At 41.8% G+C, this 22,059-nt stretch overlaps 1 protein-coding gene across 8 annotated transcripts in view; it reads right to left on the bottom strand.

Moving 5' to 3' along the window:
* Positions 1 to 21,631, bottom strand: part of Sox5 (SRY-box transcription factor 5) — a 385,023-nt gene extending 363,392 nt beyond the window's left edge. For 2 of the 8 annotated variants that reach the window (XM_038318752.1, XM_038318754.1), the window contains exon 1: positions 21,378 to 21,631. In XM_038318752.1, coding sequence (XP_038174680.1) covers positions 21,378 to 21,499 — 122 coding nt within the window. In that variant the 5' untranslated portion in view covers positions 21,500 to 21,631. Of the gene's footprint in view, positions 1 to 20,433; positions 20,532 to 20,771; positions 21,184 to 21,377 lie in introns of those variants that run through there. The other 6 variants (XM_038318751.1, XM_038318753.1, XM_038318749.1 and 3 more) reach the window with 5 other exon arrangements.
* Between the last annotated feature and the right edge of the window lie 428 nt (positions 21,632 to 22,059).

Here is a 22,059-nt window from a genome sequence, read left to right as displayed (position 1 = left end):
AATCAGAAGAAGAAGAAGAAGAAGAAGAAGAAGAAGAAGAAGAAGAAGAAGAAGAAGAAGAAGAAGAAGAAGAAGAAAATAAGCCTATCATACATGTCTTGAAGTATCCATTATTATCCATTACTGTCTCAAGATTGTTGGCCCACAAATTACTGGCTGTTACTAATTTGTGGCAAATAAATTTAAATACTACAATAACAACAACCAATCAAAAAATAATAAATTAGCTTTTGTGATGTCTTTAAAATATGACCTCCAGAATCAAGCAAACAAACCATTGAAACACTTAATATTTAATTTGCATAAAATCTGAAGTATTCTGTGTAGAAGGTTTTTAAATCCCAGTGGCCCTTTGTCCTCAAATAAGGGTTAGCCCCACATTCACATCACAACAAGATGACACAAAATGTCAAACTCTGTGACAATGTCAAAAGCAGAGTTCAGAACTGGATGATATGGCAAAGAACAGACACATCTGTCCGGTCACCACGAAGCCATGAGGCCCCAGTGATCCTCCGTTCAGAAGTCCAGGCCACATAAAGGCGTCTGCAGTACTGACCAAGCAATAGTGGATGGGTAATTACATTCAGGAGCCTACAAAGTTCATACTTCACAGGGTTGCTCTATATCGCCACTATATATATATATATATATATATATATATATATATATATATATACACACACACACACATATATATATATGCATATATATATATGTATATATATATATATATATATATATATATATATATATATATATATATATAATCTAAAAGAAGCATGCAAGCCAATCTTTCAGCTTGAGCAAACAAAACTTTACAGAAATAGCGTACATAGAGATAACAGAAAACTCCCACTGGTGAAAACAACCGGATATACCTAAACAGTACACATAATAGTCAGCATAATCTAGGCATACAAGGACAAGGCAGCCTTAGCTTTTATGAGCAGGCATAGTTTTACCTAAGGATATCTAATACATTTGAAAAATCTATCTTTAGAACCACTATTTTTGAGACCTAACATAACATGACAGCTTGTATTGATCCAACAAAAAACGTTATATTTAGTACTTCGCAATGAGGTTTATCGTGTTCCCCCAATGAGGAGGATAATGACAACCTAAGGGTTTAATCGAGGCACACCATCCTTCAGCGGTTGTGCTTCATCAAAGGGAGCATCCACAGGCTGTGGACACCAGTCTTCACCAGCTTGGCTCCAGGCTCAGCATTCTGGCCACACAGCACCTCTTTCAACCCTCAGCCCCCAGCCTAGTGCTTCCCTCCCAGGCCTTAGAGCAATGAAGGGCGTGGAAAGTAAATAAACAAGCAACAGAGGTAAACACTGCTGAGTCATGCAGGGGGAGGGCGGCCTACAGAGAAAATGGCTGAATTGTTCAGTTGGTAAAGGCCAACTTTCTTCTATAAACTGTCCAGGAGTATCGGGCTGGTACTTTCTGTTCAATTTGTCCCAACATTTTGAAATGTACCTGAAAACTGAATCTGGCGGGCTGAAGGCTGCTGCTATAGCATTCACAAAAATTCCCTTTGTCCTGGTCAACCGAGCAACGACACGCGTACGCTTGACTTGACTTTCTCACCTTTGAAGAAGACAGTTGTGGGAAACAGCAAGAGAGAACATTCCAACCCAACCACTTATGGAGGTAAAGGGCCAGAGAATGCAAAACTAAACTTGGAACTTAGCATCTGGCAGGAGGATAGCTTAGGTCGGTCCATGACACTGAGTCAGACTAGTGCAGACAGACTCCCCTGCCACAGGTAGCGAAGAGTGTTTGTCGTGCCAAGGGACAGTCAATGTGTTATCTATGACTCTGGCAATTAGCAAAATAAAGTAGCGTAGCAAGTGTTTCATCTTAAACAGGGCACAAACAAGTAAACTGAGGCAAAAATAGAAAAATGAAGCAAGTTACTCAAGGGAACCCAGTATAAATGCAAGACAGAGGCCTACACATACTATGCATGGGTACACATGTATATGGGTACACACATGAGTGTGTCCATGTATGTGTTACTCAGGGGAACCCAATATAAAGAATATAAGACAGAGGCCTACACAAAACATGCATGGGTACACAAACATATGGGTACACACGTGTGTGTGCATGCATGCGTGTGTGTGTGTGTGTGTGTGTGCGTGTGTGTGTACCTACAATTCAGGAAGAGACTCAAATCCAGGACCTTCCACAGTCCAGACAAGCACTCCTGATTAAACTTCATCCTGAGCTCTACTACATATATCTTTGGGGGTGGAAGTAAACACAACCTACAGCATACAGCATTTCCAGAAACACAGCCAACAGCATTTCTGACTCTCGGTTTGTGAGGATAGCGTGCAGAGAACAAGGATAAGGTGAATTTGTTTTGCCCGGGATAGTTGGCCAGTCTTGTATGAAAACCAACAATGTCAGTTTTAAGTATGACTTCCAACATGATACCCTGAATGCAGACTTAAAAATCAGGTTGTAGACACCTTGCAACTCTCTGGGTAAACTGTGAAGGCTTCGTCCATGCAGGAAGTCACTCTTTTCTCCTTCGAGCGTCTCCTGACGGACTCTGTGCTGCACAAAGCTCCAGAGCTGCACCTTCCTAACCACAGAATGACCCTCAGGAAACCCCAGTTCCCTGTTTCCCATCTGCCAGAGTCCAGGCCACCCAAATCGGATCAACTTGTAATCTGCAATCCTGAGTGACAGAAAAAGCGTGCGGTACCCCTGCGTTGTTCTCTGGACGTCAGTGTCGACACAAAGCAAGAGAGACTACTTTCACTTCAGAGTGACAGAGAAAGGAGTGACCACCAGAGGAAATGCCTAACGCTAGAATCACACCTTAATGACAAATGTATCTAAAGCATTGCAGAGACCGTTAGAAGAGGTGGCAATGGACTGAAAGCCACGTGTTGGTACTGTGTGGGTATTAACTTCCCTGACGAGGCAGTTGTTACACAAGTATGGAGGGAGAATCACATTTTTAGGAAGGGTACCCACCTGTAACTATATCTGAAGGTGACTTAGAAAACAGGTATGAAGGATGGGGATAATGGATGCCAGTAAGACTAGTTTGTGCTTAGATCACTCTCAATATCTGTGCACTTAGATTTAATTTTAACTTTAAAAAAAGTGAGAGGACTTGGGCGGTGAAGGCTTAGAAAATGCATGCCATGTGGGCACAGGACCCGAGTCTGATCCCTAGCACCCAAGTGAAATCCCAGCACGGTGGCTCCATGGGTCTGTAATTGCTGTACCGGGGTTGAGACATGCAGATTCCTGGGGCTTCAGAGAACCACCTTGGAATCCAGGAGATGCAGGTTTAATGAGAGACCATGCCCCAAAACCTAAGGTGAAGGGTCATTAGGAAAGACACGAACAATGATCGCTGGCCTTCACATATGTGACCACGTGTGTATATGTGCCCCTCTCACATGCACACCTATGAACTGAGAGACAGAATGAAGATGGGTTCTGTATTTGACTAACGTGGGTTTATTTAAGTTTGGTCCTGTTTGATTTCAAAAAATGAAACAAATAGTACTTTGGGCTGATGAATCTGATATGTCAATATTGTTCATAAGTAACTAGCCATTTTTATAAACAGCATTCTAAAAACAATTATGCCATGATTAAAAGCAACAGTTTATACAACAAGCTTTTTCTTATTTGTGAAGACAGTGGTATTTCAAAAATGAGAATCTCAGGCCAGGCAGTGGTAGCACACGCCTTTAATCCCAGTACTTAGAAGCAGAGACAGGTGTATCTTTGTGAGTTAGAGGCTAGCCTGGTCTACACAGTGAGTTCCAGGACAGCCGGAGCTGTCACACAGAGAAATCCTGTCTCGAAAGAGCCCAAACAAAAGCAAAACAAAGAAACAAAAATAAGGTTCTCAATCCCATCAATGCAAGCAAGGACAAGACTTTCTCATCGTCCGTTCCAAGCATCAGCACTTCCTCGCCCCTCCCATCACAGTGACCAGTGCTTCCCTGCAGTTAGACACAGTGTGCCCGCAGCAAATGCTCAGGAAATACTTTCAGAAAGATGAGCTGAGATGCGGATGCTGCCGACTGGACACCACGCCCAAGTTCAACGGAGTCATCAGCAAATCTCCAAGGCTCCTCTATCTATTAATTCAATTCATTTCACTAAGAGTGATGCTTGAGGGTGTAACGGGGGCCAGCAAGACAAAGCATTTCTCAGAATGGCAAAAATCACCCACCCATCAGCATGAGCGGCTTTCACACGCTGCCTGGGAAGATGCCCCTCTCGGGTCCTCTCCAATCTCAGGTCCAGGTTGCATGAAAGCATGTCTTGGCTGCACTCTGAACACTCTGAAACCTGAAGTCACTTTAAGGACAGAGGTGGGAGGGCCCTCCGATCTAGGCAAGAATACAACTCAGTCAGGAACTAATTGTTCCCCATCTCTTAGCAACAGCCTGGATGGAAGAACCGCTATTTAAAGGAGATAGTTTACAGGACTTGTTAGCCTTTTCTTAGATCTCTGCCTGTATCCTTCCACCAAGAAATCTACATACCTGGCAAACATTAGTTTAGCTACTTATAGACGTGCTGTCTCCGACTAAGTTTGTTATCACCCAGCGCTCCCTCTCTTATTTGGTCCCTACTAAAAATGGCAATGTGAATAAGGGCTCTTGGAAACTCTTTTATTGAACACAAATTAAATACCCATAAAATAAATCTACCTTCTGACAACCAGGACCTCTCAAGAGCAACTGCGGAGACCTGATAAAACCCCGAGCTGCTTCTCCTCAGAAAATAACTCATCATGACTGCAAAGAACTCAGGCTTATTCTTAGCCGAGGCTTTAGTTATATGAAAATTTCACTAAATTTATTGTATATATGCTCAGTCACATGCATATAAATATGAGATATGCCACAGACTTGCTCAAGTTTTAATATCCTATAAACTATATAGTGATAACATATACATTATCATATTATCAATATATACATTCATACATATGAAATATATCCAAGAACCAATAACTTCTATATATCATAAATATAATGCTTATATACATTTATAATGCACACAGATATAAGCATGTATGATCTATGTATTTGTGCATGTGCGTACGCACATATCTCTATGTTTAGGATTATTGTTTTGTGCATATTGTACATAACATATGTACTTAAACATATCTTTGCATACATACAATAAAGTTTGTAATATACATTTATGTCTCAAATATATTTGGGTATAAAATATATTATTTTATAACATGGAAATCAGCCTAAAGTGTGGTGTTTTTATTTTGTTTTTGTTATTGCCATTCCTTTTTTAGGAAGTAGATCATTCTAGTAAGAGCAAAGGTCATGACATTTACAAATTATTTCATATTTTTATCAGTATGCATTTACTGTTACCTGCACATGGAATATTTTAGGAATTCTTTCTAATCTAGAAGCATCAGTTAGGAGATGTCATTTTTTACAGTTTTACAACATATGAATTATATCTGAAGTATAGAATTTATCTTCCTTGGCTCTCTCTCTCTCTCTCTCTGTCTGTCTCTCTCTCTCTCTCTCTCTTTAACTGTAGAGAAGATCTCACTGTGTCATCCTGGTCCAGCAGAAACTTACTGTGTAGACTATGCTGACCTTGATCTTACAGAGATCAACCTTCTTCTGCCTCCCAAGTCCTGGGATTGAAGGAAAACTGACCTATGAAATGGAGACAATTCTGGTACCAAGTTTGCAGCTAAGGAAATGATGCCGTGAGGAGTTTACTCAGCTGGGAAAGGTCACCTCACTGAGGGATGGCGGTGCTCTCCAGGGGATTCCCACAGTCACTCTAAAATCCACCTGTAACACCAAGGCAAGATGTCTAGTTCTTGCCAAGTGAGGTATTGGGAAGCCAAACAACACCAGAAGTTCAGACACATCTACCTTTGGAACAACACTTAAAAATCAAAACAGAACAAAGAGCATCATGGGTTATTTCAAGCTTACACTACTCTATGTGAATCTAACCTTACAACTGAAAAGCATGGTGCCGAAAACCAGGAAGACACACTTCATTCCCAAATGCCTGCCTGTTTCCACGAAGACTCCACTGTTTCGCCGATTGTAGAATTTTATTGTCAAACACAATTTCAAAATCAAATCCCCCCCCCCCCCCCAATTACCATCACTCTCTTGCTACCGCTAAAGTCAGTGGATGAGGGTTACAACTTTCAGCAAAGGATTGATATCACATTCAATACACTGCTCTCAGACAACTCTTCAAAACTTTTATATGGACATCTAAAAGACGAGAATACTCACATACATACAACTTAGAATAATATAAAGAAGGTGCCTGGCTGATTGCTGAGCTGATCAGATACTCTTTCTAACAAAGACAGGGTCTTTGTATAAAGACTTGATTTCAATAAATGATGCATTTAAAGGTACTGAGAATGAGAGTCTGTGGGGGGGGGGGTATTTTATAGTTTCACAGATACCAGAAAGGGGTTCCAAGTATGGATTTATAGTCGGTACCTTTTAAAGCAGAGAAGATTTTGTATAGGCATCTATAGGATACACCCAGAAATCCACGGGGCACACCGGCTTATGCCAGGAATAAATTTATTTTTAAAAAGACAGGTTTCTAGAAGCTCACCTACAATCTAAGTGTGGTCGCGAATGCTTGAGATCCCAGTAGAGGAAAACAAGGCAGGAAGATTGCTACCAGTTTGAGACCAACCAGCCTGAGCTACAGGGTGAGTTCCAGGATAGCCTGGGCTATAGAGTAGGATCTTACCTCGAAAAACAAAAACTAAAGCATTAAGTAAGTAAGTAAGTAACGTCCCAATTAGTGTACAAAATGTCTAACACATGCTTTAAATGAATAATTTGTTTTTAAAGTAATGCCTGGCATAGTATGTATTTAGGTATATTCATTAAAAAAAAAAACAAGAAATAGTTTTCCTCCAAAACACCAAATTCTTAAGTTATATGAGCATTTTGTTTTCTGTATCAATAAGAGGGTGGCAGTATAAGTGAACTCTTTAGCACTGGGGCTGTCATTAAAGAAAACATCTTATCTTGAATCTGTGAGGCCCTTGGTTGGGCTCCCAATGCCTCCAAGTATGTTAAATAGGATAAAGTAATAAACACAATTAAGTTAATTCAAAAGGAAGGTTCTGGAGGGTTGATAAGCACACTCCAATACTCCTATCTCAGGATCTATTCAGTAGCTGACCGCATGTCCCTCTCCTGCCTGGGGGAGTTTGGGAGATGATGGAAAGCGAGAGTCTGGTGAAGACAGAATGAAGAAGGCATTCAAAGCGACTTGGAGTCTGGCACATAACACGTCCGTACTGAATGCTTGTGCTATCTTTACATCTATATTTATAAGTGCGTCTCCATATGCATAGGGAAAGAGCTTGGATGGCATCTTGTGGGTCAATTCGGAAAGTTGTGTACAGCATCAGCTGGGACACAAGAGCTGAAGGTTTTCTTCCAACCACAAACCCCTTAACCCACAAGACGGAGATGAGAGCTGTACATGGTGGCATCGTAGAAAATAAATATAACTGTCCGCTCCACATGTTTAGTCTCGATAATAGCCGGTCTAGCCCTTAAACATCTTCCCTGCTGTCACGCCGCCATAAGGTCTGGAGAACTGATGGTATATTTCAGGCAAAAGTCACATTGTACATATGTGTAAAATATCACCTACTTGTCGAACTAAGAGCAAAGAGTTAATAAATACTGAAATCTGTCTGGCTCCTTGCTACCCTGCTGAACCGGGAACCTCTAGACTTAAGGCACTGATCAAAATGTCTTCACCTTCCTCTACCCACAGAAGGTATATAACATTATCCAACAGAAATATAAAATAAGCCAAGAATATGAGCTGGAATTCCAATCTGAATGGAATGTTAGGCTTCCTGGTAGCAGACTAACAAAGCAAAAATACATGAAAATAATTTTAATAGTATATCTTAAACCTGTAGTTCCAAACTTCATGAATACAGAATCAAGAATAAAAGGAAAAAAAAAAACCCTTCAAATTCTTCTATTTTTTTTTAAATCCAGTGTGTGGTTCATACCTATTGTACATATTGTTTACATTACCCGTGTTTCAATCACTGAGCAGGGGCCCTGCGTATTGGCTGCCATAGTTGAAGGCATTGATAAGTTGGGGTTCAGGAAATATTTCTTTATATTGCACTAAATCACTTCTTCAAGAGCTAGGGAAAATATCAATAGATATCACCCAATCCACACAAGTAAACCAGATGATTCAGTAAGTAAACACAATTCTAACAGCTTGATTTTCCTAATATTTAGAAATAAAAACATATTTCAGCTAAAGGAATTACAACAGGTGAAAGAATTCCTCACTAAAAACAGTTGTGTCTGCAAGATAGTCAGGAATGGTTACCTCCCTTTAAAGTCTACGGTGTGGATCATCTAGCTAGCCAGCAGTCTCCTAGGCATTGTGGGGATTCCTTCCTCGCTCTGAGGGTAATGGAAGCATTCACACAATCTCATTTTGCCTATACCTCATGATTTCCCCTCTGCCGTGGTGATCCAGCACCTGGCTGATAGTGGAACACTCTAAAACCAGAAACAATGGAAGACATGGAGCTCAGGAGTGTGTCTGGGCCCATGGCCTCCATGCTGATTTGCTGCTCAGTCCAGAATTCGGGCAACATATTTGGGGCTCTCACCTATTCCTAAAGCAAATATTCTTCTAACTCACAACCATCTGGGGCTCCCCTCCCCGGGATCATATGCAGAAGGTTGTCTGGTATCTCTGATATCCTGATGCATAGCGCTGGGACATGCTTTATTAGCACAAGCATTTGGCTAGGAGAAGAAAACTGACGTAGAAGAGATTGTGGAGGGAACAAAATTTTGGCTGGGGTTCTTGTTTTTATTCTTTCACTGAAGAGAATCATTGGGTCTACTTGCTTTCAGCAACCCTATGGTTTCTCTAAGGTTCCAATAAACGTGATACCATTCATAACGTGGACAGTGGTCTCTTTCATATACTGCCTATAGTCACATACTTAAGCGCCAAGCAGATGGTTGAAATCTGTTTTGTATAAAATGTGTGCTTTTTTTTCCAACTGTGTTCTTTGTATTCATGTTCATCCTAGGCTCTAGCCATCAAAACACTGGCACCGTGTCGATCATTAGCAGCATTTTAGACAACTGGTAAGTAAGGTATTCACTGTTCCCCACAGAATGTTCAGCTAACATTTCCCAGATGTATAATTAAGGCAAAAGATGATCTTCTTGAATTGGTTGCAGCACTTTGGATGGCTTCTGGCTTTTAACAGATTATATCAGTGGAAAACAATTTTAAACCAAAAACATGGGCCCTGTTTCTTGGGTGATTTTTGTCACTGGTTATAAAGCTGTCCTTAAAAAGAAATCTGCATAGTTCCCCTTCCTTCACCTCCATATTCAAAAATAAGGAGGAAATTGCCCCCGCCTGATTTTACTGGGAGCCAGTACAGCAAAAGGGACTTATGAGGATAACACTTTCTATAAGTCACTTGGGATTTTCTAAATTTCACTAGTGCAAACACTAGTTTAAGAAGTACTGGTGTGTGTAATTTTCTTTCATTTGCAGAAAGTCGGTTTTTATGTTGTTCAATAATTTATTCTTTAAAGATATTTATTCTTGTAGTTCTGCGTAAACACAATTTACCTGGCTTAAAAATTAGTGCAATGTGAAATTTGAAAATGTACTTGGTACAACGAAGGTTACCAAAGGAAAGACTAGTCGTAATAATTTCTGCACTCAGATGGAAGAAAGAGGCGCTTAGGATGTTTAGTTATCAAGAGTGGACAGATATAACTGAACTTATATTAGAGAGATTCAAGTATAAGTTACGAGGGATCAATAGTTAAAATGTCTCAAAAATGGTAGTCATAGGAAGAGTGAAAGTTCCTTATAGCAACTATTGTGTGTGGGGGGGAAGCGTATGTGTGTGTGTGAAAATAGTCTTCAGACACTTGAAAGGCATTTTTATCAGACAAAGAATAATTTTATTAAAGTCCTGATTATTTTTCCTCTGCTAGATAAGAAATTTACTTTTAAAACCCTGAATTCAAAAGACTGCACTTAGGCCTACCAAATGTTCTCCTAAAGCTTTGTGAGTGTAAGCACGATTGTTTAGAAGGTAGGGTAAAAAAAAAAAAGTATACTGACTTTTAAGCTTATTTTGTAGACACATGGCTGAAACCCAAGGAATTAAGTGATTTCTGCATCTCAAAGTTCTCATTCCTGCCTTAGAAACGGGAACATATGCCAACCTTGTGCATAACTGAATGCTAGACCGTCAGACACATTAGCACAAAGTGGCCCAACTGAGCCCTATACACATTTCCCCTGCTTTAACAGTAGGGCTTCGGAACACTGTCCTTTGGTCATAGAACTAAATGCAGTTTTGGTTATGTGGGCTTCTTTATAAGTTGGCTTTCTAATAACTTTTACATCTTCACAGGGGAAATGAGAGATTTTTTATTATTTTATTTATTATTTTATTTATTTTATTATTTTATTTAAACTCATTTTTATTCCTAAACTCAAAGCAGCAAGTATAGAATAAAATGTATTGCAATCATTAAGCAAAAAATAATAATAATTCGTAGACAGACAATTCTTACATTATCTGAAATATATGGTTATATATTTAAGCAATTTGTTCAATATTTTCCTGATTCCCCAGACGTGTTTTCCAGGTTGGAATAATACCAAAGGTCCTCAGGTATGCATCAAAGATCATGCTTCTGATGGTATAACTGCACAATTTTCCTTCGATTCATTTTCTTAAAGAAGCCAGTACGCAATCTTCCAAATGTAAAATATTAACAATATGGCAAGAACATCCTCTCAGATGAAACAACATTTTATTGCCTCTCTCTTTGGTTGTTATGGCCCTCCTTGTCTTAGAGCTCTGCCTTTCTCTTCTTGAAGCTGCTGAGCAGTAATGGGCGCAGCTGGCTAGACTGGTTTCAGTACTAGCAGCTTTTTTACTCAGAGGAACGCTGGAAGTTTTCCCCTAGTCACTTGCTCTTCATCTTCCTTAACCTCGCTCCCTTACAGCTCAGAGTTTTATTTATTCAGACAAAGACCTGTGCCGACCGTATCTCTGTGTGACTATCTAATCTTCTTATTAATTCTTCTAGTTTATGACTACCCTGTCAGCAGTGGAACTATCCTGTTTCCGTATTCCCAACAACACCCAGCACTTTGCTCAGCCACACATATATAATTTATCTCTATGATATTTGTAATTGACAGGAACGAGTGCTCTCAAGCACCTGGGAGTTTTAAGCAGATAAAATACAAATCTGATGTTTTCACCCATTTGACGTAATTCATAAAAGTGTCTGTCACTTCGCCTTAAAAAAGAACCACGTATAGTACTTAGATGAAAATTCCTGAGATATCCCACGTGAACCTGTGGAACAGCATCTAATTGACGAATTGACAGTTGTGGTTCCACATGTAAAAAGACTCGCTACGAGATAAAATCCATCCCCAAAGGACACACTAAATGCAGGAATGTTGACCACTAAATTCAAGAGCTGGGAACCTTTCAAATGAATTTCAAAGTGACAAAATTTTAGGTAGGGTCTCCGGAGAGGTTTTTAAGAAATCTTAACCTATTCCTCTGTCTCCCATTAAAGACTCTAGGAGGCCTCAGTTTGTGAGAAAAGGGAAGCTGAAGATGTCAGGACAAACTCCTAACTCTTGTCTCCTGCATTATACACCAAAACATCAGCGAGGAGACAGACAAATGAAATCCTTGGCTAAGCGAGAGGAAAGTCTTCTATTCATTATGGGACAGATATCTTAAAATTGACAAGATATTGTTATGTATATACTGGGCTTCTAACTTTAACTTTCTCATTATTTGAACAGGAAACATCTACTGTCCCCAAATGCTGCCTCAATTCTCCTGACCGAGTCTGTTATAAATGCTCAGACCTATGCCCCACATCACCACCTTTGGGTACTTAAAGCCAGAGTGCCCTTCTATGTCTGTGGTGCACCTGCCCTGGGATCCTGCATTGTGGGAGAAACAGGAACCAATATTGCTTGTATTCTAGGAAGTATTTCTTCCTTTCAAGGTGATCGTCCCCAAACTTCTCCATCAGGATTGAGCAGGACTGATTCAGGATGCCAACTGCCAAGTAAGTAAAAAGAATTCTCTTGAACTCCGACTTTGTACATGGGAATAATTACAGGATCTCCCCCAAATAACCCCTTCACTGCTAGCCACTTCTAATTATTTTTTAATCTACTCATAAAAGTATACATCTTATGTTCCATCACGCAGCTCTCTGAACCTGCCCTCTGTGTCTTTTGGATCTGTTTCTATTACCCTAGAGGAATGCTTTTAAAACATTAAACATTCTTAAATTGTTCAGCGGTCAAAACCAATCCATTTTATTTTTCCAGTAATTCTAAGTTATAGAACAATACCTTAACAAGATGTGTAGCCCATAATCCCCTGGGATCTAGTGACAATTCCCAAATTTAGCTCTGATTTGGAGGAGAGGGAAATGTGAATTTCTCTTTGTTTACGCATGCCCAGGTGTTCTGTTGACCGGGCCTTTGCCTATTACAGTTTTCTTCCTGTTTGACAATCTGATGCTCAGGGTGACAATCTGATACTCTATGTTCAGCTATGGTTGGCACAGGTCAGAGTTGAATTAATGAGTTAATCAGGCCCACAGCAGTTTGAACACAGGTCCAATCCTCCCTCTCCTAAAGAACTGGGAACAACATAGAGTAGCTTCCAGGTTCTCTAGCCTCGGGCTGATAGGAAAGGAGAAATGAATTCTTAACCTTTATTTTATGTGGCATCTTCCTGGAGTCCCTTTTCAAATATGTTATGAAATTAAATAGCAAATATTCTAATGGGAAAACAAAACAAGGGAATGAACAAAGGGGCACCAGGACAGGAGTGAGAAAGAAAAAAAATATCTCTGGACTTTGTAGCCTATTGCCCAACAAACTCCTGCTCAGAGTAAATACCCAAAAGGAAGAATTGTAGCAAACACACAATTGTCTCGGCTCCACAATTAGAGCCAGCATGGTTTAGAACTTTGTCATGGGATCTACATCAACTCAGAATGAAAAAGCAGTGGCATGGAGTAGGACATTTTTACTTCATGCTCTTTTATATGAAACGTATGTCATTTTCAACGTCTGTGCTTCCTTTCATTAGGAGGTTTCTTTCATTATATATACCTACATATGTTTAATTTATTAAAATGAGATTTCAACAGCTCATATGAAAAAGTCTCAGAGGTGGGGCTCAGGCAGCTCACCACCCCTTCGGTGACTCCCTCTTAGTCCTAAGTACACACTGACTACCATTTGAAATAAATTTTGATTAAAAATGTACAAAAAAAAACCACACATACACAATGTGCTTGTCTGTCTCCTTTCCCCTGGATTCAGAAATTAAAAAAAAAAAAAAAAGCAGGCAAAGTGTGTTAACTCTTTCATGTCTGCTTCCAGCAATGTCCTGAAATCCCTGCTGAGAAGGTACATCCCTCCGGACAACAGAGCTACTCAAGGCTCTAACTAACCTGTGTCTCCTAGCCTGACAATACCACACCTTCCAGGGCAAGGGGCTTTTAGCAAATTCTCTTTGCCCTCAAGTTCCCATCTTTCTGTGCATCTATTCTCAGTGCATTTGACTCAGAGATTTCAATGGGATGGAGACTGAGATGAGCAGGCAACACAAGCAAGGCCAGTGGCATCCGGGAGCCTCCACAGCAAGAGAGATCCCAGTGGCTGCACACATGCCTATACGCACGCCTGCGGAAGAAAGAGCGTGTCTTCTGTGTCTGAACGTTTTCTTTTCTAAAACACACATTTTTTCAGAGATGTGAAGGGCAGAAATAGAAACACGACCACACATGAAACTTTCCCCGGTGCCTGGCAGCAGCTCCCCTGCTTTGCCCCCCTCTTACCTACAGTGCGTGATGAGACTGGCAGGTAGCCCTAATTCGTTAGTAGCCAAATTATTTTTGTCCATAAAGTATGAGAAACCTCCACAGCACATGAATGAGACACAATTTACTAGTTTACACACATTTTTATAACTCTGAGAAACAAAACTCATTCACAAACGTTCCTATTTCAGCTTCAGCAAGAAGGGCCACCGGTCTACAAGAGAAGCACACTTGGAAAGGCAGGACTTCAATCTCCAAGAGAATATGGTGGGGGGGGATCTCTTAACTCCAATAAAGAACTTTTCATCCTTAATGTAGGAAAAATAAACAGCTTTCCGTGCAGCCACACTCCACATCTCATCTAAGTCAAAACATTTCCACGCAAGGCATTCGGAAAAATGTCATTTAGTAGTAAGTCTGAAGGACCCAGACTCAAACTCCTAGTGACAGCACAGTCGGATTAAACAACGCAGCTCACAGTGACTAGCAACCTCACCTCGTAGGATCCATCTCTGGAGTCAATGCCATGCCCCCTTCTCCAAGTTAGAGAGGAAAGCAGCAAAGACAAGCAGCCCGGAGACACACATGCACCCACTGACGAGGCAGAGCAGAGGAAAGAGTAGCAACTGAGACTAACGAGACAATGACAAATGTATCAATAACGCAGCAGAACCGAATTATCCAAATGATACGTAGATCAAAGAGAGAAGGCGAGAGTTTGGAGACTCGGGACATGAGGAGTCAAGCTCCAGCCTGAACTCATTTCACTTCTGATCCAAAATATCTCTGGACACCCAGAAGCTTTTGTTTTTCGTTTTCCTTCTGTCAAGTTTTATGAATATAAAGGTCCTTAAACTACCTTTAAATAGATTAAATACATTCAAACCGGGTGGAAAAAGGGCACAATGACCGGAAAATGATACAAAAGAAACAGAAAGGATGCATTTTAACAAGTTCATCAACAAACCTGGGCAGTGCGCATGAGGTGCAGATTACGGTTCAATGGTTCCAAATTGGCAGAATTCAAATTGGGTTCATATTTGGGTTTTTTGCTTTGTTTGTTTTTTTAAACCACCTGTCCTAAAACGACATTGTTTATGCTAATTATCTTTGTGGATGCTGTAATTCTGTTTGTTTACCACAACTCTTTTAAAATGCCATAGCCCTCTGAATAGTTCTCACCAGAATTCTTCTCAATCTTGCCTTGGTCTGGTCCTTCCCGGCAGCCCAACGTGCAGAACGCAATGCCCACAAAAGAAGGCGCAAGAGCTGGGAGCAACTTGGAGGCTGTGACTTCTCGGACTGGCAACACAGCACTACTGAGGTTCACTCCCAGCCTCCAAGAGAAAGGGATGCTGATGTGGAGAAATGCACACCCCCCTATTGGACAAGCAGAACCATACGCCGCAGGATCTCCCGAGGAGATGGGGAACTCGCAACTAGCAGGGGAAAGGAAGGGGAGACGACAGTAAAGAAAAGGCAAAAGAGGCTTCCAGACTGCAGGGCAGAACACAGAGTCAAAGGGGAAAAGGTTCCTGATTCACAGGAAGGAATAGAGGCAGTCTCCAATGTAAACCTAAATCAACCCTGCTCGTTTAAGGAAAACAGCGTTAGTCTTTAGTGGGTCTTTTTTTTCCTCTTCTTGCTCTAGCAATCCCCCTTGATGTACTTCATCTGCACCACATTTGAATTTTACATTCTCTGCCAATGAGGGTGCCACCCCCTAGGTGCAAAGCCTGGGAGGACAGAATTAAGGAGGACTGAGATCTCTCTGTAGATTTCTCCTCCACTAGCATGTTTGGATTAAGAAGAGTAGGACTCACACGTAGGTGAGTCACACCTTTTAAGTTCACTGCCGTCACTTGACTCAGAAACGGAGCACACAGACTTAGCACGAGAGAAGAATGGAGAGTTTGGCTCCCATTCCCTGATTTCCCGTGGTATTGGTTGATCTCACTAAAACTACAGAGGAATAGCAAATTTACAAGGTAAACAGCACCCACCAGTTATGCCTTTAAAACTAATCTATAAAAGGGTTGTGTTTAGACCACATAACACATACCTGCACGATACAACATATGGCTTAGGTGGCTGAAGAATGGACAAGGAAAAATCAGACAATAAAAATGAGACACTCCTTGGGGATGACGCTCTGTCAATGTGGCATGAACAAGTCCATGAGACATAGCTTCCAACCCTTAGAAGGCTGAGACACTCCAAAGCAGACAGGTTTTCTCATCTGCCTCTAATCTACGATGCTCATGTAAATCTCAGCGAAAAAGCTTTCCAAGAACAGACACTCACTTTAATATGTGCTTCTGATATTTGAGGCATGGGAAAAAGTGCATCAACATGTAATCAATAACAACACCCTCTTCCATTTCTCCAGCCTGCTTTCCCCTGATCTGGCCACAGTGGCACCTGGCATTTAACCCTGCATTGTTCTTGGTGATCACTGAGACTCCTGCCAAGTCTTCAGGCAGAATGGGGTGTGGGACAGAAGTGTGGTATACACACTGCTTCTAGCGAGCTGCATTCCAAACCAAGGTGTCAGCTCAGTTGAGCTCACAAGTTATTGAGATGGCAATTTACAATCTGCAATGAATGAATACGTCCTCCAGCAAGAAGTAGTAGTGAGTGAACACTAGCTGAAGTGACCAAGGCAGACATCAGAACACACTGATCATGAGACCTGTAAGCTTACAGTTGCCTTGGGGTGACAAAAGCCAGGCAGGTACCTTTTAAATTCCTGTCTGGACGTTACCTGCTAACCTGAATGGACTAGTAACTCCGGAGCAGAACAGATTTTATTTTTAAGACTCCAACTATATTGAATAAATGCCCAGGTAAAAATATATTTTATTGGGAGGAGCAGTAACTAAAATACCAGTATTGGGAGTGGTAGCCTTACATGCAGCTAGTAGTTTCCCAGGGCAATTTGCAAAAGTGATTTTCACAGACCCGGAAGGACATTCCCTGCTTCAGAATAAAGTGGAGACTTTTATAATAAAACAATCTCTCTCATTGGGCTGACTGTATATAAATCTGGTGGGAGTGGGCTAAGTCTAAGTTGAGCTGATTCCTTTTCTTTTGCATGAGGTCTTGACCCTGCAGGGCTCCCTTCGACATTGGGAAAGAGGCTGCTGTCAGTACCCGTTTGGAGAGAAGCACACCACTGCATGAGGGAGGCCGAGGCCACATGCTGCATCATTCACTCCTAACTTTTCTTTTCCTTTCTGGGAATAGCAAGTCTTTTTAAAATAGATGCACTTTGAAGTCTTTTACTTCCTTAAATGAAATTTTCCAGTTCAACAACTGAGAAGCATGGTGGGTAACCTGGTCATGGAACAGTCACATCAGGAAGAAGACGGACACACACATGAGGTAAAGCAGCTGACGATTGTGCCGGTGATAACATCTCAGACATGGTTATTTCTCCTTCAGCAGCAGGAGAGTCACACCACAAGCTAAAGCAAGTATTTCCCGTGTTGAAGTGTCAGGAGACAATAGACATTCTCGGATGAAAAACCTGAAGTCGCAATATCTCATTCTTTAACTCTCAGTTGGATGGAAGGACAATGACTTCTCTAAGACCTCTCCGGAGAGCCAGTGATGCTTCTATTCATGGCACGTGGACAATGCTGCCCATTGTGGAGCATAGCCATAGCTGGACCCAAGGTCTTTCTCTCTTAGCATCTGCCGGGCCATGCATTGCCTATTCCTCCGGCACCTGAGATCTGCCCTTCAGTCACACAGTCAGCCCTGCAGGAGCTGCAGGGAAGCAGGAGCTGGCAGTTCAAGCTTGCTACTTCTGAAACGCATCTCTCTCTACCTCTTGAACATCCTCGCAGACAATGAAGCTGTCACCAACTCCTTAGCTATTTAATAGCCCTTTGTCAACCTGAGACTCCTGAGTCTGTCCCTTCCTGCAGCTGGAAACACCGACACTCATCACCTAAATCTGCATCCTCAGACTGAACTGAAAGTTTTGAATTATTTCTTGAAGTTTCCAAGACTCTGTCTCTTGGGTAGGGGGAATCACAGAAGATGAGCACTACTCTACCAGTGACATTAGAGATACAAATCACTTAAAACTTTAATGGCACCTGAACTCTGACTAATTGCTGCCCACTGTGCCTAATTTTCCATTCATGAAGACATTAGGAATTCTTTAAGACGCCTAAATGAATTTGAGTGAAAAACTCTTTGATGGCAGGTGAGCAAACAGAATGAAAATTGAGTCAATAAAAATGACCTACTTATTCAACAAAAGTTGCAAATAGCTGTTGGGGCGAAGGAGAACACAGAGAACAAACCAGCCTCATTCTGATGATATATGGTAGTACTATTATGGGGTTGTTCTTCGGAGAATTTCAGTATTCAGCCCTGTATCGATCTACATGATCTGCTCTGTGCGTGGCAATGGGAGAACGAGGAGTACACAAACTATCAGGGCTTGGCTGGGATTTGGGGAAGTATTGCCCAATCTGATCTCAGGGTCAATTATTAAAAATGCTAGATTGTGTGGCAGTTTTCAAAATTACTTTAACTACTACTGCTTACACACAGAGCGCATATACAAGCAAACTACTTGATTATAACCGGCTTATTTAATTATCCAGCTAAAAATGGATGCCCCTGCATAATGCAGAAAAGAACTTAAAAATATCACTAGAAGGGGAACACAAAATAAGGTTAGAAGATTTGAGCGTTAAGTTGTTAAAGGGAAAAGTTTGGCTTAAAAAGAGATAATTCAAAAAAAATACAAATAAAGTTCCCAGCAGGCAGCTCGCCTATAAGAGAAATAGACTGTAGTCTGTTAATATGTAACCGCCTCTTTATAAAACCAGGCTGATAACACGCTACAAATCACTCAGAGTTTTATTTGCAAAAAAAAAGGTATAATTAGAATTAAGGAAAATTATCACAAGGGTGTTCATCTGTACTTGCTGAAAACTTACTCTGTTCAATTAACAAATCGCTCCATTAGGCAATAATGTGTTCCAGTGTGAACAACTTCAATATCCACATAGAAACAAGACTACGTTTGCAAAGGAAAGCTAACTGGCCAGGAGAGCTCATATGTGAAACTTTGTGAAAAAAAAAATAATTCAAAACCTTGAGGAACGATCTACCTTTTTAGTGAAGAGGATCAAGAGCTAGAGAAGGAGGGATTTAGGAGCCAGCACATCGTCCACTTTCTTCCCTGGTCACACAGTGGCTGCTCGGGGATGTGACCACAGCCAAGCATTATTTTCCCCTCCACATTCTCTCTCCCCCATGACTCCAGTTCTAGAATGTTTTAATCCTTGTCCTTTCTTTTTCCGTCTTTTCATCTCAAATTCAGGCGTTTGAGTGATAAACAGCTTGACTTAGCATATTTTTAACCAGCTGGTCTAGCACCTAGCTTGAGTTGCATAGTCAGATACGACAAATGTTTATACAGAAGGTATAGCTTGCATGAAAATGAAAAAAGCCTGGGGATCTTGCATCCTGGCTTTTTTTAGCTTTTTTTTTTTTAATTCACCATACAGAATACGAAGTTTGAGTTCTTTTTAATGGCAAACAAAAATCTATTTATAGTTCAAAAAATGAACTTATACTAGGATACAAACTCAAAGATGAAAATTGTAATGTGTAAATTACATGGACAGGAGGAGGGCTAAAATCCTTTAAAAGCCCCCATGTAACTTGCTGCATCAAACGGGAAGGGAAGTGCACATACCTCTCTAAATAGGAACAACTAATTACGAATACAGTTAGCTCCCGTCACAGCACAGCTAAAAGTCTGGCTATCAAAATACAGTTAAGACAGCGAGCACAAAAGTGGCCACAAAACTTCAAAAGGGGGTGTCCTGTTCATTTCCGACCTCCCCTCTTCAGACACCTCGATAACTATCTACCAATATTTAACTGTGATGTTAAATTTTCTTTGGGGAAAAGAAGACAACAACAATCCCGCTCTCCCATATCAACAAAAGGTCCTGTTTTTCCAAGCAGTTTCCAAAGTTTAACAGAGGGATCAAACAGGAATTTAACAGCCTCCGCTTTAAACACCACTGAAGCCTTCTATCACTTGAGAAATTACAGGAGGCAGAGATCCTGAATATGCGAGCCGGCTACAAAGGTGTGTGGGGGCAATCAATGAAAGCAGAAAGTCGGAGACTAAGCGAGGAAGAGAGCAGCCGCGGATGGGGGGAGGAGAGAGAGGGATGCTTAATGTTCATTTAATTTCCTGCCTGTGATCCGACGCAACCTAAAAACATTAGCAGTAAGCTCGGAGGAGACTTTGCAAATCAGTTCAATTTGGTCCCGGCAACCACAACAGAAATCAGCTCCCAAGGCTGCAGAGACCCTAGCCGCTCTCACACACGCAATCTGGGGGAGGCATCTTGGAGGGGATTCACAGACTCCTATGAAATGGAAGAGTTTGCACTTCGGTATATTAGGGGGACAAAAACCAAAGAGCACTCACCTTTCAAACTCCTGAGGTAAATCAGGGTCAGTAAGCATGCTGGAAAAGCACAGCTTCCCTTTGTCACGGCGGCCACCTATGATCGGCTCCAACTGAACCTGTCAAGTCAGTCCAAACCTTCTAAACCAATAGATTCTCTCTCTGTGTGTGTCTCTCTCTTCTCACTCTCTCTCCCCTCTCCCTTTCTCCCTCTCCCTCTCCCTCTCCCCCTTCCCTTCCCCTCCCCTTCTCTCTCTCTCTCTCTCTCTCTCTCTCTCTCTCTCTCTCTCTCTCTCTCTCTCTCTCTCTCTCTCTCCTAGGACTCCTTGACCATTCTCTTAAAGGGGTAGTACACTTACAGCAGCAGTCTGGCTGCTCCCCCTCCGCACAGCCGCACACTCCGGCTGCTAGCATTAGACAAGCTCCGGGTGCCTGTCTCTTCCTCTTAATTCTCTCTCCTGGACATCACGGAACGGTAGAAGTCAACTCGAAACATGTCTCCCAGACTCTCTCCTCTAAATAATAAAAGTCACACCATACACACAAACACACACACACACACACACACAGACACATACACACACCGCCACCACCACCAGTATCACTGTGCAAAATACATTTGGGGCTGATTAAAAAATAACTTTGTAATAACGGAGCCCCAATCAAACTGAGTATTAACTAAGTAAGCACTAATAGTCACAGCATTTTTACACAAAGAATTGTTATTCCTCACCCCCCCCCCCAGACTCTTTCCAAGCGCACACGGAAACATACAAGCATGTGTGTGTGTATGTGTGTGTGCGCGCGCGCGCGCGCACGCTCGCACGCACACACACACACACACTCTCTCTCTCTCTCACACACACAACAATCAGGCATTGTTCTGAAGGAAGAAAAGCAACTTTGACAGATTGAAATATAGCAGAGGCCCCTTCAAGGAAACCTGTAAACAGCCTGTCACTCACTCTGTCGGGCTCAGAGCTAGCTCGCTTTCCACAGAGTGCTCGCAATGTCCTGGCAACCCAGGCAAAGTTTCTGTAGCTCCAAACTCCAGAAACCAGGCATGGAGGAGAGCAGGTATCCGCATGCCAAGCTCAGCATGCAGGAGTGCAGGACAATCCCAAACTCCAACCAGAAGACTGCCCTGACCAGTCGACTGTCCTGCTCCCAAAGGCTGGGGTGCTCAGGTTGGACAGAGCTGGTGTGCCCCGGCCCCGAGGCTCTTTAATTTCCTCTGTCCAGGCAGCCACAGATAAGCTGGACAAACTCTGGTTCTCCAAATCCTAAGCTGGCTGGCAAAGCACAGCCTCCATAGCAGTTCCAATTATCTAGATAAAAATCTGGCAGGCAAGGAAGGGATTCAGGTAATGGACCTTTGACATGGATTGACAGAGGTACCTACACAGGCACGAGGGAATGGTGCCGGCCCCCAAACACCACAGCGTCTGGCTAGGGAGTTCGCTCACACTTACCAGCACAAGAGAGTGTACTCTCTACACACAGCCACTCACACACATGCTCTCCACTCCTACTGGGAGGGTTCATTGTGCACAAAAGGCTACATTACAGAGCCCGCCCCAATAAGGGAGAGAGGGAAAAGCCTTCCATTGTTGAGAGGGCAGGTCAGTTGATTAGATTTTCTGTGGA

The sequence above is a fragment of the Arvicola amphibius genome, chromosome 2 (assembly GCF_903992535.2).
Source record: "Arvicola amphibius chromosome 2, mArvAmp1.2, whole genome shotgun sequence".
NCBI classification, from domain to species: Eukaryota; Metazoa; Chordata; class Mammalia; order Rodentia; family Cricetidae; genus Arvicola; species Arvicola amphibius.
This window is presented reverse-complemented; position numbering and strand designations above follow the sequence as displayed.